Below are 17636 nucleotides of genomic sequence, written 5' to 3'. Positions count from 1 at the left end.
CTTCAGGGTCTCTCTCTCAAGTGAGAAGGCACATGGCGAACAGGATCAAGTTTCTCACTTGGCTGGAAGGGCACATAGTGAACACGTTGTCATCTGCTAGTTTTCTCTCCTGGCTTCCTTTCATGAAGCTCCCCAGGAGGCGTTTTCCTTCTTCATCTCCAAAGATTGCTGGCTGGTAGACTCTCTGCTTCTCGTGGCCGTGTCATTCTCTGCTCTCTCAGAAATCTTTCTTTCTCCAAAATGTGTCCTCTTTTATAGAATTCCAGTAATTAATCAAGACCCACCCAAATGGGTGGTGACACACCTCCACCTATTCCAGTTTAACAACCACTCTTGATTAAATCACATCTCCAGGGAGATGATCTAATTACAGTTTCAAACATACAATACTGAATAGGGATTAGAAGAAACAGCTGCCTTTACAAAATGGGATTGGGCTTAAAACATGGCTTTTCTAGGGTACATATATCATTTCAAAGCACCACACCATCGTTCACCAATCTACTTCTCCATCAGTGCATCCTTCAGCCACCTGCATTCATCAGGCATCATGTTAAGGGCCCAAAGTCCACAGTCCATCAACATTCTCAATTTTAGATAATTTCATTGTTCTCAAGAGACAGAAAACCAATAAACACACCCTCACCAAAAAGGAAATCTAAACTTCCTCTTAACATTTGTCCCTCCCCCCATTATTTACCTCTGCTGTTTCTGTGGTAGTAGTTCTCCCCCTGGACTTAAACACTGTTTATACAAAAATCATATCTTTGAAGTAATTCTTATGAGAACTCATTCATCTTTCTAGTGTGAGTTAGTGGGACACATCAGTCTTTAGAAATCTTTCAATCTTGTTCATCTTCAATATGGTAATATTACTTCTAGACCCATTAGAGAATCACCCTTGCTCCCATCTATTCCCTTACATTGGAGTTCAACCTCATTAGCTAACGGTTCACCCATCTCTAACTTCTATGTATCTCTAAGTCCCCTATATTCTGTATTATAAGCCTCTGATTATACCTTTATGCTGGTCATAAAAGTGGAATCATATAGTATCTGTCCTTTTGTGTCTGGCTAATTTTACTCAGCATTATGTCCTCAAGGCTTGTCCATCTTGTCATGTGCTTCAGGATGTCATTTTGTCTTACTGCTACATAATATTCCATCATATATATATATATACCATATTTTGTTGATCCACTCATCTGTTGATGGGCATTTGGTTTGCTTCCATCTTTTGGCGATTGTGAATAATGCTGCTATGAACATCAGTATGCAAATGTCTGCTTGTGTCATTGCTTTCAGCTCTCCTGGGTATATACCAAGTAGTGCTATTGCTGGGTCATAAGGCAACTTGATATTTATTTTCCTAAGGAACTGCCAAGCAGTCTTCTATAGTGGCTGAACCATTATACATTCCCACCAGCAGTGCGTAAGTGTCCCAGTTTCTCCACATCTTCTCCAACATTTATAGTTTCCTGTTTGTCTAATAGCAGCCATTCTTATAGGTGTGACATGGTATCTCATTGTAGTCTTGATCTGCATTTCTCTTATATCCAAGGAAAATGAGCATCTCTTCATGTGCTTTTGAGCCATCTGGATTTGCTCTTCAGAAAAATGCCTATTCATATCTTTAGCCCATTTTATAATTGAATCGTTTGTTCTTTTGTTGTTGAGTTGTATGATTTCTTTGTATATACAGGAAATCAAACCTTTGTCCGATATATGATTTCCAAATATTTTCTCCCATTGAGTTGGCTGCCTCTTCACCTTTTTAACAAAGTCTTTTGAGATGCAGAAGCATTTCATTTTGAGGAATTCCCATTTATCTATTTTTTCTTTTGTTGCTTGTGCTTGGGTGTAAAGTTTAGGAAGCTACCTCCTATTACTAGGTTTTGAAGATGTTTCCCTACATTTTCTTCTAGAAGCTTTATGGTGCTAGTTTTTATATTTAGGTATTTGATCCACTTTAGTTAATTTTTGTGTAGGGTGTGAGATAGGGGTCCTCTTTCATTCTCTTGGCTATTGATATCCAGTTTTTCCATGCCCAATTATTGAAAAGACTATTTTGTCCCAGTTCAGAGGATTTGGGGGCCTTGTCAAAACTCGGTTGACCATAGATTTGGTGGTCTGTTTCTGCACTCTTGATTCAATTTCATCAGTCAATACTTCTGTCTTTGTACCAGTACCAAGCTGTTTTGACCATTATGGCTTTATAATAGGTTTTAAAGTTAGGGAGTGTTAATCCTCCCACTTAGTTCTTTTTTAGGATGCCTTTAGCAATTCAGGGTCTCTTTCAGGGTCTCTATCCCTTCCAGATGAATTTGGTAGTTAACTTTCCAAATTTGGTAGTACTTTCCAAAGTACGTTGTTGGAATTTTGATTAGTACTGTGTTGGATCTGTAGATCAATTTGGGGAGCATTGACATTTTAACTATATTTAGCCTTCCATGAGCAGGGAATGTCTTTGGCCTATTTAGATCTCCTTTGATTTCTTTGATTTCTTTTAGCAATGTTATGTAGTTTTCTGTATACAAGTCCTTTATGTCCCTAGTTAAGTTCATTCTTAAGTATTTGATTCTTTTAGTGAAGGAATTTCTTCCCTTAACTGACTTCTTAGCTAGGTCATTGCTTGTGTATAGAAATGTGTATAGAAATGTTACTGATTTTTGCACATTAACTTTATATCCAACCACCTTATTGAATTTGTTGAGAGTTTTACTTCTTCCTTTACCATTTGGATGCCTTTTATTTCTTTTTCCTGCCTGGCTGTTCTAGCTAGAACTTCTAGCACAATTTTGAATAATAGTGGTGACAGTGGGCATCCTTATCTTGTACCTGATCTTAGGGGGAAGGATTTCAGTCTCTCTCCATTGAGTACAATGCTGGCTGTTGGTTTTTCATATATTCCCTTTATTATATTGAGGTAATTACCTTTGATTCCTATCTTTTGAAGTGTTTTTTTTTCATAAAAGGATGCTGAATTTTGTCTAATGTTTTTCAGCATCAATCAAGATGATCATGTGATTTTTCCCTTTTGGTTTGTTAATGTGCTGCATTACATTAATTGATTTTCTTGTGTTGAACCATCCTTGTATTCCTGGTATAAACCCACTTGGTTTTATACCAAATGTATAATTCTTTTAATGTACTGCTGGATTCGATTTGCTAATATTTTATTGAGAATTTTTGCATCTATGTTCATTAGAGAGATTGGCCTGTAGTTTTCCTTTCTTTAGGATCTCGACCCAGTTTTCATATTAAAAAGATTAGCTTCATAAAATGAGTTAGGTAGAGTTCCTTTTTCCTCAAGTTTTTGGAAAAGTTTAAGCAGGATTAGTGTTAGTTCTTTTTGGAATGTTTGATAAAATTCCCCTGTGAAGCCATCTGGCCCTGGGCTTTTCTTTGTAGGAAGATTTTTTGACTGAATCTCTTTACTTGTGATCGATTTGTTGAGAGCTTCTAATTCTTCCTGAGTCAGTGTAGCTTGTTTATGTGTCTCCAGGAATTTGTACATTTCATCTAAGTTGTCTAGTTTGTTACATATGCTTGTTCATAATATCTCCTTATGATTTCTTTTATTTCTTCAGAGTCTGTGATAACGCACCCCTTCTCATTTCTGATTTTATTTCATCTCTCTTTTTTTGTTTGTCAGACTTGCTAGTGGCCCATCCATTTTATTGATTTTCCCAAAGAACCAACTTTTGGTTTTATTGATTCGTTCTATTCTTTTATTCTCCCATTCATTTATCTCTGCTTTAATCTTTGTTATTTCTCTCACTCTGTTTGCTTTACGGTTAATTTGCTGTTCTTTCTCAAGTTCCTTCAGGTGTGCTGTTAAGTCCTTGATTTTTGCTCTTTCTTGTGTTTTTAATATAGGCATTTAGGGCAATGAATTTCCCTTTCCACACAGCTTTTGCTGAATCCCATAATGTCTGGTAAGTTGTATTCTCCTTTTCATTCATCTCCAGATAGCTACTGATTTCTCTAGCAATTTCTTCTTTGACCCACTGGTTATTTAAGAGTGTGTCATTTGATCTCCATGTATTTGTCAATGTTCTCATTCTTTGGTGGTTATTGAGATCCAGCTTCAAACCACTGTGATCAGAGAAAGTGCTTTGGATAATTTCAGTGTTTCTAAATTTATAAAGACCTGTTTTGTGCCCCCGCATATGATCTATCCTGGAGAATGTTCCATGAGTACTAGAGAAGAATGTGTATCCTTGTGCTTTGGTGTGCAATGACCTATATAGATCTAATTCATTTATCAAGTTATTTAACTTCTCTATTTCCTTAGTGATCTCCTGTCTATTGAGGAGAGTGGTGTATTGTAGTCTCCTACTATTACTGTCGAAACATCTATGGCTCCCTTCAGTTTTGCTGATGTTTGTCTCATGTGCTTTGGTGCTCCTTGATTGGGAGCATAAACATTTATGATTGTTTTATCTTCTTGGTGAATTGACCCTTTAATTAGTATATAGTGTCCTTCTTTGTCTCTTATGATGTCTTTATATTTAAAGTCTATTTTGTCCGATATTAGTATAGCTACTCCTGCTTTCTTTTGGTTACAACTTGTGTGGAAAATTTTTTTCCATCCTTTCACTTTCAATCTATTTGCATCCTTGTGTTTAAGATGAGTCTCTTGTAAACAGCATATAGCTAGGTTGTTTCTTAATACATTCTGCCAATCTGTATCTTTTAATTGGTAAGTTTAGTCTGTTAACATTCAAAGTTACTACTGAAAAGACATTTCTTGAATTCATTATCTTATCTTTTTTATTTTGTTTGTCAGATTTATATATTCTTTTCCCTCTTTCTCTTTGTATTCTTTAAATTACCCTTAGTGGTACTCTTCAATTCTGTGCCCTCCTCCAGACCTCCCTCTCCTGTCTTTTTTTTTCAGCCAGCAGAACTCCTTTTAGTATTTCTTATAGGGCCAGTCTCTTGTTGACAAATTCTTTCAGGACTTCTTTGCCTGTGAAAACTTTAATCTCTCCCTCAGTTTTGAAAGACAATTTGGCTGGGTACAGAATTTTTGGCTAGAAATCTTTCTCTTTCAGGATCTTGAATATATCATACCACTGCCTTCTCGCCTCCAGGGTGCTAATTGAGTAGTCTGAACTCAGTCTGATTTGGTTTCCCTTGTATGTAGTAGATTGCTACTTTCAGGAGTTTCTGCTTCTCTTCAACATTTGACAGACTGATTAGTATGTGTCTTGGGGAAGGCCTATTTGGATTTATTCTGTGTGAAGTTTTTTGACTTGTATATTTATGTCCTTTATGAACGTTGGGAAGATTTCGCCCATTATATCTTCAACTACTCTTCCTAATACTTTACTCCTCTCTTCTCCTTTTGGGACACCAATGATTCTTATATTTGTGTGCTTTGTTTTGTCAGTCATTTCCCTGAGTTCCCATTCATTTTTTTCCATCTTTTTTTTTTTTTTTTTTTACCATTTGCTCCTTTGAGTCTTCAAAGTCAATTATCCTGTCCTCTGTATCACTTATTCTTTCTTCTGTCTCTTCAAATGTGGTGTTGTGTACCTTTAGTATGTTTTTTGTTTGGTCAGCAGAGTCTTTAATTGCTGTGATTTCTGCTATTTTTCTATTTATTCTTTCAAATTCCTCTTTATGCTCTCTTACTGTCTTCTTGATCTCTTTTGTGTCATTTGCTATCCCAGTTAATGTATTCAGTAGATTTGTGTGAACATCTTCGATGAGTTGTTCCAACATCTGTGTCTCATCTCGTGTTTTAATTTGGTCATTAGGCAGGACTATATCTGTCTGCACTGTGATATGCTTAGTGATCTTCTGCTGTCTTCGTGGCATGTAAATATCTTGATTGATTTAATTTGGAAGTTGATTTCTTTCAGTAGTCTAAGGACTTGTGTTTGCAGGATGGTTGTACAGCAAGAAGCAGGACACGGGGTGGGGCACTCAGTACAGTGATTTGTTTCAGGGCAGGTATAGGCACAGGTTGGGGATATTATGCTGATGCTTGTGAATATGGGCGCCCAATGGCCAGGGAGGATGTAGCTGTGCAGTTGTACCGGTTTGGGGGGCATAACACTGGTGTGCACTGGTCTAAGGCACAGGGTCCTTTGTACACATGCATAGAGTGTGGCAGCAGGTCGGCATTATACCTTCGTGGACTGGGGGCAGATGTGACTGAGCTGTGCAGGTCAGCACTTTCTCAGAGCTGAGAGGTGTGGCTGAGGCCCATGCACATATGTGATTCTAGTGATGTTGTAAACTGAGGTTCCCAGAGCTGAATGACATGATTTGGGGCCCTTGTACATGCATGGGTCTAGAAATGCTGTAAACTGATGCACAGAGCTTGGGGGAGTGGGGTGAGGCACTCCCAGGGGACAGGGGTAGCCTGGGAATGGAGGTTAGTGCCCGCAACCTTTAGGCACTGGCAACAGGCCTGCAGGGAACGGGGGGGGGGAGGGGGAGCTAGTGCTCAAGAGGGGTGCAGGAGAGGTGGGTTGTGTTGCATTTGGGGTGGGGATGTGGGGCAGGTATGTGCGGTAGGGGCTGGTGGGGTGGGGATGCCTGGAGCATGGGGAGTGGGAGCAGGTGATGGGGTTTGGATATGTGGGGTGTGGTGTGAGTTGCAGGTGATGGGGCTGTGCTGGTGAGGGTAGTGCACCCAAGAATGCGGCCTGGCCTACTTCTTAGTCCCCAGCTCCTGTTCATGCACTCATGGGGGTCTGTTCCTCCATGCCTGGCTCCAGTTTTCTGCTTCTCAGTTCCTCAGCCTCTGCAACTAGGGCTGCCCTATGTGGTGCACAAGTCTCTTCCAGATCAACAGTATTCTCAAATCGCCACCTCAGTAGCCCTTCCTCTCCCTTCTCTAATTTTTTTGTGGAATAAGGCTAATCTTGAGTTACTCTATTTGGCTATCTTCCTGGAAGTCCACAACAGATTGTTGAACGTTGAATGTTAGACTAAACTCTCGAGAACTTAATGATAAGTTCTCAGTACTATCAATATTTAGCTCCTAGTTCAACAGAACTATAGAGATGGAAAGGAACCTTAGAACTGGTTATCAGGACCCAATGCTCTGAATTCCAAATTCAGATAACCTCATTGTTTTATAGAATTGGATGCCCAAAGAGATTAAGTGACTTGCTGTGGTTTACAACTGGAGGCAAGGCTGGAATTTTTACTACCCATTGCAAAAACATAAATTCTTCTCTCTTAATGACTTAAAGAAATAAATGGAAAAGGGTTCAGGAAGCATAAGTACCTATTATTCTTGGAGATCAGGAAAGTTTGGATACAGCTTTTTCGAGTAGATGGCATTCTTTTCTTAAAATGTTTGTAGATAAAGATCACATACTTTGACATATAATTAAGAGGCTTCTAAAATTATGTTTTGCATTGCACTTGATTCTGGTTGCAAGGCAATCAAATATGCTGCTACTGATGAAGAATGGTGATGAGTGTAATAAAAATGCTAAATAATGACTATAGGTTTTTACAAAAAAAATTTGCAGCTTTCAGTGATTGAACTATTCAGATTTTAGTTATTATGTTAAAGTGAATATTAGCTATCAAATCCTCCCATACATGGATGCAGAAATGCAGGTAGGAGGTGTTGGCTAACTGAGGGCACTTAACCTGATTTAATTGGATGTTAAGGGCTTTGGTTTAATGGAGACACCTTGACCAGGTTAATTATTCGATGTAGATTACAATAGGAAAAAATAGGAAAAACTACCATATTTCTACAAAAACCCATATGTTCAAGTTCCCTACCTAGTTTGTTCAAGCTAGTTCTTCCAAGGAGAGAAAAGAGGGTATTTGCCTTTCTGGGACTGATTCATCCTTAAATGTATAGTAGAATTTGGAATTCAGAGCCCTGGGTCCTGATTCCAGTTCTACAGTTAATATGATTTGAACAATTCCTTCATCTTTCTAAGCTTCGGTTTTCTTATTTTTAAAAACAAAGTATTGGGCTTGACCTAAGCTTCTTTCTCCCTCTTACAGTTAAAATGTGTCTGTGACTATACTAGCAAAGAATTACATTTTGCTATTCAACTTAATTTAGACATAATGAAGGGAAGAAAAGCCTTCAGAGATAGGAATATTTCTAAAGAAATACAATTTTATTACAATTGGGATCTAAATTAAGGTTTTTCAACTTGTAGAGGTCTTCAGGTAGCTTAAACAAATTAGTATACATTTAGTGTAAAAATATTTCCAAAATGCTTTAAAAGTTCATTTTTTTCTGTTAAGCTGATTATACAATCCTCAAACATCTTTTCCACCTATTAATTGCCTTAACAAATCTATTCACAACTAATGGAAAAAGAAATTTCATTCAGTGACTCCCTTCACAATTATAACAAATTCCAACTTGTAACCTTGAAAGAGTTACTATTATCCATGGCAGCAGTTGGTTGCTGAGTCAGACCCACCCTGAAAAGAGTAAATCTAGTAGCACTGGGATGCCTAATTTACATGCAGAAAGAAATGCTGGCATTAGGGAACCTTGTCCACCAGCCTCCTTTCTTAAAGCTCTGTGACTATTAGTAGGGAAAAAGATTTTACATTTAGTTCCCTACATTGTGAAATCAAGAGGAGGTAGATATTTTTTTTATTATCAGGCTCCCTTAGCACTTCAAAATTGTTTCTTTGGCTGGCAGGAAACCTTTTTTTTTTGTCTTTTTTGTCTTTGTTCACTTAAGCTCTTTTGTGTTCACTGTGTATCCTTGAAATTTACCACAGGAAGCCTAAGTGCCTCTCAGAGACTACTCTAGTGTTCTGAAAGATCTTTAAGAAACAGGTTTAGTTTTTTTACTTTTTCCTTTCTAATTTTTACTGAGATATCTTCATGTGCCCAGGCTTCATTTTGAAGTCATTGATTACCAATATCGTTTTTAAGTATTCTCACCACACTTTATTCGAAATACAGATTTATTTCAAGGTTTAACTACGACCAGATTGACAATCTTGGTTTGTATTCAGTGAGACAACCTACACATCTTTTTATTATAATGTTACTACCACATTGATAAAGGCAGTACGTATATCTGGTTCTGCAAGTGAGGGATATTCCAGGGGTGAAAAACAGCCTAAGAATTTGATGGAGGGTATATTAGGATAGGCATATTTATCTTGCAACAGCAAATAACCCTTAAATCTCAGTGATTTAAAACAACAAAGTTTATTTCTCATTCACACTACGTATCCATTGAGAGGTGTCTGGGGGGTTCCATTCTTGCTCATCTTCACTCTGACACCCAGCTGATAGGCAATGGTTGTCTTGAATTTTGCTGATGCTGGCAAGAAAAGAATTCTGGAGGGTCTTGCACCTGCTGTGTAAGTGCTCTTGCCTAGATGTGAAGTATACCATTTCTATTTGCAGCTCACTGACCAGATTAGTCACATAGCTCAGCCCAGTTATAAAATGGCCAGAAGTTGCTGTCCAACTCCTTAGGTCCAGCAGGAAGAGAAACAGAAATGCAGCACTAGTGATTATCATAACCTGCTCTTCCGACCAGATGTTTGGTTTAATTCTCTCCTGCAGTTAAATTACACTCATCCCCTCACCCAAGGAGCCCCAAGTCCCACCCAGTCACAAAATTTAGGTGATGCATAGTAGTCTCTCAATTACTGTGTGTTTATGCAAGCCAGGTTTTACATCAACTCTTGATGTGGTTCTTCTTGATCTTAGAGACTTAGGAATTAAAGACAAGTTACTGTTGTTGCTGCACCCTTACCCCTGCTCCATGTATACCAATATAAAATGGTGAAACAAAGATTGGAAAACTCAACAGATACTCCCATTCAGAAAAGGAATGAGTGGGAGATATGCAGCAGTCACTGGTCTTCAGCCATTCTAAAATGTCAAAGCAATTCTAAAATCCCTTAGGCTCCCTACCTTGTGGGTAGAAAATGTTCCTTTGGGGCTCTCCTTCTTCTTCCTAGGAGGGGGTTCCCTCAGACCATTGTTCTCTCTACCCCTTGGGATTCTCTCCTTTTCCAGTTGCATTCTTGATCACATCTCAAATGAGCACTAAAGAATATGCCCTCCTTAGGGCCTGAGCAACTTTCTCAGTGGCTCTCCTTTCTTTAGAAGATTGGGAGCTCAAGAGTTCTTTCAGGTCTTGAACAGTTTTCCCAGCCTGTTTTAGATTCAGACTTCTGGTTTCTTTGGTGGTACAACTCTTAGAACTAAATAGTTTTTTTATCTATTTGATTCCAGTTTATTTCCAAATATCAGTAGTCAAACATTCAGTTCTTTTCTAGACGTACTTATATTTGCTCTGTGCCTTTGTATTTTCACTTCTGTGCCTTTCTTTATTAACTTACTTCATGGTTCATTGAGCGTTTTCCACACCTTTAGTTTCTTTGAGCCATTCTAGTTGAAAGAATTAACTGAGAAGCGACAAACTTAACTGGAGCTTTACTTGAAGAATCTTAACCTTCTCAGGGTGTAACAGTCAATATGATCGATTTTCTCTTGATTTGAGCCTCACCACAAAGCTGAGTGTTAATGAACCCTTTGCACTCAGACTTTCTCAGTTTTATCGAGAAAGCTGGAATCTTTCCTGTCTTTGTGACAGCTCTGGGGGGTCTTGGGCCTGTAATTAAATGCTTCAGCCTGAAAGTGATCACAAATTCTGCTTACTATTTAAAAGGTTTTCCTTCAGCATTGTTTTTGAGCTCTATGTTGAGACATACAGATCTAGCTGATTCTCTTAACTCTATATAGTACTCCATCATATGCATACATCATATTTTACTTACATATTTCCCTATTAATGGACATCTAGGTTGTTAACATTTTTTCATTATTACAAATTACTGCCATGAACATCTTTATATATGTCTCAGTGCACATGTGCAAAAGTTTCTCTGGGAAATTTTTCCTTTGATAGCTTATATGTCTTCTTCCATCTTAGGGCCCATTGCAGCTGAATTTTTATTTTTTAACATCTGCATATATCAGAAGTTCTATCTCAGTATAGAAGACTTTTCTCATCCCCTCCCCTGGATCTCTAGGCTCCAGCCATACAACCTACTCATGTACTATCCCATATCACTATTAACACCTTGATGGAGAGGGGGGTAGGCAGGGCTGTCTTTCCTTACCTTTCTGCAAACCCATATGGTCATAAACATATAGGGTTCTTCTTGCCTTCCTGCCTTCTTTCTTTTCTCTCTGTCCCTCCCCTCATTTTCTTTCAAACTAAATGGGATAAATTACTTAGACTTCTAGGCATCTCAATCTCGCTTTTTTTCTCATTAATAGAAGATAGCTTTGTTCTTTAATAGCCAGCTGGTATAGATCTCACTTGTTCTGTTGAATGGCTGCTTAATATTCCATGGTTGGGAAGTCACATACTTTGACAGTTTCCCTGTTGAAGGACCTTTTTTTATTCCCTGTTTGTTTTTATTTTGTTTCTGTATTTGTTTTAATCCAGTCATTCTGAAGGATGCTGCGATATATATTCTTATGCCTATTTTTTGAATATTGGTGCATTTATTTTATGTGATCCAGTAGAGGGGCTAACTGGATTTTTTAATAGATTTAATAGATGTTGCCAGAGTCTCTCCAAAATGGTTATCCCAGCCATGCCCTGGAATACCCTTACTCTATCTGGTCCAACAACCGGTGTCTAGCTGGATCACAACTGGTGCACTGATTACATAGCACAGGCTGCTGTTAACATACCGTACAGCATTTCTGCTTGAGTTTAAAGCCAGAGCTCTGATTGACCAGTATGATTGAGGATGGTTGAGATTTTTCTTCTGTATTACTTAAAGAATTCATAGAACGTTTAGAGAGGGGAAGGGAACTGGAGACCATTCTAATGTAACCCACTCCTTTTACAAATGAGAAAAATTGTGATCCAGAGAAGTAGAGGGGCTCACAGTGAGTTAGTTACTGAATGCTGCTACTAGAGCAGTTGTTCTGAATCCTAATTCAGGGCTTTATCTATTATGCCATGCTCCTCCTCCTACCCCATGAGCCATAGTAAGAGTGAATTTGAGAAAATGGGCCGAGAAACATCACCTGAGCTCTGAATTGACTAATATGGATGAGCTATTACCAATTTTCTCTTATCTTCTGCTTGAACAAGCAAGCTTCCCAACCATCACAGGGATTGAGTATATTTGTTCTGCACGCTACTGCCATGGAAATAGGACATTTGTTAACTTGCTCTCATCAGTGGAATTTGTGGCTCTTAGTCTTCTGGGATTTTATTTTTCTATAATGTTAGAATTGAGTTACTACTTACCAAGTATGGGGCAGCTGGCTTGGATCACCACTGAAATAACAAGGGTGAGGCAAAGGAGAGATGTTTTTGTTTGCAGGGATGGTTTCCTGGCATACACCCACCCCTCCATTCTTCTCAGCATATTGACGTGCAGCCAAGTAATAGGGGTGCCTAGAGAACTTCTGTAGATCCTAGTAATGTTCCTGGTGTGTAATCTCTCCATGTAATTCACATAATTTGACAAGGATGCATATGGATGTACTCTAGGGCTGAATAAAATAGAAACTTTTAAAAAGAAGACACTTTAGCTGCCTGAATCCTTAAGCTCAGTTTGAATAGTAGAGTTCCAGATTTAGCTAATGAATCTGCTGAGGGAAATGAAAAGCAAGACTCTGAAAATTGGGTTTCCTTTTGGGTTTGTTCTGTGTTCATTGTAGTACTTTTTTTTTTTTTTTTTTTTTTTAAACATTTTCTTGTTTTATTGTATTTTGTTTGTTTGTTTGTTTTTTACATGGGCTGGGGCCGGGAATCGAACCGAGGTCCTCCGGCATGGCAGGCAAGCACTTTGCCCGCTGAGCCACCGCGGCCCGCCCTGTAGTACTTTTGATAGCACAGCCCTAACTTACCAGTCTGCCTCTAAATAGCCTGTTCTGTTCCTTTAACAATTATAAAAATAATTACTGTAGAATTCATTTTGTCATAGAAGAACATCTCAAGCTATTTCAATGTGTTATGTTTTTAATATACCTAGAGGTATGTCTTTCTGTTTCAGACCTGGTCAGGAGCAGGCTTGCCTGTCAGTAGTGATGGTTCTTCTGGTTTATAGTTCCCAAACTTGCACATTATAATCACTGGGGAACCTAAAATAAATGTTACAACTACTGCTATCAATGGAACCAGAATTTGGAATATTAAAAGCGTCCCAAGTGATTTTAATATACAGTCGACGTTGAGAACTCCTGGGCAGACCATTTGAGATGTAAAGAGTATCTCTTCTAAATATGAAAAGAAATAATACATAACATGAGCTGTTCTGCCACTATAGTTATCGTCATGTCTCCCATCATCTCTCATGGTCCACTTTCTCTCCCTTTCTCCTTCTTTATTCTGTAGGTTGAAACAATGGAGTTGGGTCTTACAAAATCAGCTCATAGAGGCAAAAATTGAATGTTGTAAAAATTAGCATCAAAAAGACCTTTAGGAAGGCATCGTAGGAGGTTAGAAAATTATACAGCGGTCTCTCAATACACCCAGCATAGCTAGCTTTCTCTCTGGCATTGGAACAGATCACTGTTTCTTTGGCTGAGACTCTAATAAAATACTTAGCATGTGGGAGCCACATTTTATGCCAAGTATATATTTTAAAATATTGGAATTGTGCTTAGTGTGTTGAGATACACACACACTCTGAGAAACATATGGGAATTGTGACTGACTTAGGGAACTGAAGAATCAGATTATTTCTCATCTTATATTTACATCTGAGGCAGACAGTCATTGGCACTATTTAAATTGTGAATTTCCCTCTGCCTGTGTCTTTCAGGCACATACACTTGTATTCAAGCAAATTGAATGCTAAATGCACGTATAGATGTGATACTACTGCATTTCATTATTTTATGTTCAAATAATGGACATTTCTTTGTGGTCAGAATTGTCCATTCAGTGGCCCTCTTTCTTTCTGTCCTCTAGCATTCCCATGGTTTGGCATGGATATCGGCGGAACACTGGTTAAATTGGTCTACTTTGAACCGAAGGATATTACAGCTGAAGAAGAACAAGAGGAAGTGGAGAACCTGAAGAGCATCAGAAAATATTTGACTTCTAATACTGCCTATGGGAAAACTGGGATCCGCGATGTCCACCTGGAACTGAAAAACCTGACCATGTGCGGGCGCAAAGGGAATTTGCACTTCATCCGCTTTCCCAGCTGTGCCCTGCACAGGTTCATTCAGATGGGCAGCGAGAAGAACTTCTCCAGCCTTCACACCACACTCTGTGCCACAGGAGGAGGGGCTTTCAAGTTTGAAGAGGACTTCAGAATGGTATGTTGGGTTTGTCCCTATTAAAATGACAAACCCACCTCTCAGACCAAAGAAAGAAAACTCTTACAGTCCATAATCTCACCGTCTCATACTTAAAAACTAGACTACTTGTCTTGGGACTTTGGACAAGTTTACTTTTATCTCTCTGTGCCTCAGTTTCCTCATCTGGATGAGAAAAATAGTTTTACCCCATAGGATTGTTGCATTCAAGATTAATTGCAACATAAGATATAAAATGCAAACTGAGATCACAGGTGCCTGACACTTAGTGACTGCTGAGTAAATATTAGCCATCATTGTCATCCATCATTTTTGTTACAATTGCTGCTGTGCAGTACCCTAAAGCCTATATGATATAAACCCCCATTTGAAGTTAGAATATTCCGTAGACCTTACTACAGTTTTATGAAGACTTAACTGTTATACCAGTCTTATAGATATAGGCAGAGGCCCATAGGAAGATTTTCCTTAACTCCTATAACAAATCACTGCTTCTGTCTACCTATTTGCTATCAAGTATCTCTTTTGTTATTGAATGTCTTACTGAAAGTGTTACCTTCATTCAGAAGTTTTGCTCACACACATAAAAATTTTTTGGTACCATTTAAAAGTGAATTCCTTTATCAATGAATGCCACTTAGGGTGTTTGATTCAATATAATCAGGATAATGCTGCATCCTGACTGGTAGTACACATTTGCTCCTTTAGATTCTACAAATTTAGCTAAAAGAAAGATACAGATGAGTAATATGGGGTCCAGAGTTTCTTTTTAGCAATTCTTTAATATCTGTGTACTCTTATTCCCCCACATTCATTTAATCAAAAAAATAATCTTCATATTGTCCAACCTCATCTCATAGGACTTTTGTGAGAATTAAATGAAATAATGGATATTTACACAGTTTGAATAATAAAAGGGAACTAGATAAAGAGAAGTGATTGAGCATAGGAGAAGGAAGTGTTGGAGGGTTTTAGGATTAGTCTTGCCAGATAGTTGAAAATATAATGAGATAAGTTGTGTAAAATACATTTTCTCAAAGCTTGGAGAGCAAATTCCTAGAGTTTTGTCATGGAACTAATATAACCCCGTTTCGGTATAAAGTTTATCATTAATTTTATTTCTGGACTACATTATTCATTGTATTTAATAAAGTTAAAAATGCAGACATCGTTTTGTTTCATCAAAATTAGCACCATTTATCTCATTAACTGTAGTAAATAGTTCCTAGAAGAGCTGGCAACAGAGGGCTAGAGTAACATCTTTAGTGGAGCTTCTCACACTCAAGAGTTTGGCTTTTTTTCTTCTGTGACTCCTTCTTTCCCTCCCCAAGGATAGAGTGTGACATTGCTACTTATGTAAATGACCCATAGGGAACTTTTATCTTACCAAAGGGGCTCAGTGCTCAAGGAATTTCCAAACTGAGGAGGTTGAGATTCAGAGCCAAGTTAGGTTGTGACAGAAGAAGCGTTGAACCCAAATTCTAGTTCTGTTTCTATATTTAACCAACTAGGTGACTTTGGGTAAGACATGTCCCTCCTACAGGCCTCATTTTCATCATCTGCCACACAGTGGTGGTAAGGTGGGGAGAAAGGGAAGGAGGTTTTTAGGATATCAGAACTGGAAGTGATCTTTGGAGATTAAAGAGTATGGGATTCTTATACTACATGGCTAAGGGAGCAAAGGTTAAAGAGCTTGAGAGGCTCTAATACCCAAGAGCTAGGGTGTTGGCTCCGTTCTGAGTCAGAAGAAAATGCTAACCTACTCCTAGTGCTGTGAGCATCCTAGATCCCTCAAGGACACCCTATCTGGTCTATTTTCACTAGGGAGCCTGAATTAAACCCGGTAACCTGGAGCATTTATACAACCTTTGTCATTGCCTTCATCCCTCCCCTGGGGCAATATCTGTTGTAGGAGAAAACTACTCAATATGTGTTGGTGATGAACAAATGCATTTTTTGAAGTCCTAAGCTGAGAAGGGCCATGTTCTATTATAGCTGAGATAAAGAAGCCTCTACTTCAGGCAGGCTGTTGGAGTCTCATGAATGGACTAGAGCAGGGAGCCCATCTGGAGTACTTTTTGTATAGCCTGGCCAGGCCAGGCATATAGCTATAAAAGAAAAGTATATAAGATGCCTTCTATTTCCCTGTTTAATCATGGCCAAGGTGAAGACAGAGTTGAAGAAGACAAATCTCTTTCCAAAACCTGTTTGTCAGTGCACCTCTGGAGTTGGTGAAGCTATTAGGATGTTATGTAGGTTTTATCAATATCTTTCATAAGCATCATTCATTTGTTCAATAGATATTTATTGAGGTCCTACCATATGCCAAATACTGCTATGAACAATGCAAAGTCCATGTTCCTCTTGAATTTATATTCCAATGAAAGGAGATGGTCAGTAATCAGACAAGCAAGTGAATATAGGATATATTAAACTGTGATAAATACCATGGAGGAAGAAAAAAAGCTGAGCAAGGGGGACAGTGAGTGCTGGGAGGATTAGTGTGTGATAAGGTAACATTGAAACAAAGGCCAGAAGTAACAGAGTGAACCATATAGTTATCTGGAGAAGAGCATTTAAGCAGAGGGAACAGTTGGTGCAGAGGCCCTTAGGTGCCTTACACCTAAGCTCTCTCCACTTACAGAATAGAAAATTGAAGGTGTAGAGGGTCAATATATACTGCTGTGTGGATGAAACAGTTTGATAAACAAGAAAGCAGTGTATGTACATACATACCTGTGAAGTTCTTTTATTGAATGAAATTACTGTTTTGGGTGTGATAATACTTTGTAGACAAAACTTTCTTAAAATCTACCTAAATAGAACTAAATAAAAGATGTTCAGCAGATCCTCAGTAGTTAGCAATTGTAATGTTTGAGGACAACTAAATTCTTTTTTGTATACAGCAAATGTACTTAAATCTTTAGATAATATTAACTGTTTTTCATATAATTTGGAACATATAAACTATGAGACAAGTATTAAACTCCTGCATAGAATACTTTCAATAGCACAAAAGCTATCTATTTTTTTCCTTCCCTTCCTCCTCCCTCCCTCCCTCTTACTCTCCCTCTCTTACCATCCATCCATCCATCTACCCATCTATCCATTCTTCTTAACATTTTAGGATCACTGTCACATCCAAATTTCTGACTGACAAAAATTAGCCTTCAAAATTAATAATTTACCAAAATGAAACACAAAAGAAAAACTTGATCTAACTAGCTACAAATGATCCAACTACAGAAATTGATAAGCCAATGAAGAACCCAATCATTCAAAAAAGTGGTGCTGCTGGCCATAGCCTTTCTTCCCTTCTTCGAGGGGAATTCCTGCCTGTTGTGCACCAGGGCAC

At 38.3% G+C, this 17636-nt stretch overlaps 1 protein-coding gene across 1 annotated transcript in view; it reads left to right on the top strand.

Annotated features, from left to right (window-relative positions):
* LOC143653964 (pantothenate kinase 1-like) overlaps nucleotides 1-17636 on the top strand; it is a 71552-nt gene that overhangs the window by 27259 nt on the left and 26657 nt on the right. Inside the window, 1 exon segment of the mRNA XM_077125378.1 lies at nucleotides 13929-14281. Coding sequence (XP_076981493.1) covers nucleotides 13929-14281 — 353 coding nt within the window.

Source organism: Tamandua tetradactyla, chromosome 13, assembly GCF_023851605.1.
Source record: "Tamandua tetradactyla isolate mTamTet1 chromosome 13, mTamTet1.pri, whole genome shotgun sequence".
NCBI classification, from domain to species: Eukaryota; Metazoa; Chordata; class Mammalia; order Pilosa; family Myrmecophagidae; genus Tamandua; species Tamandua tetradactyla.
Note: the sequence above shows the minus strand (reverse complement) of the source record. Positions and strands in the feature narration are given on the sequence as shown.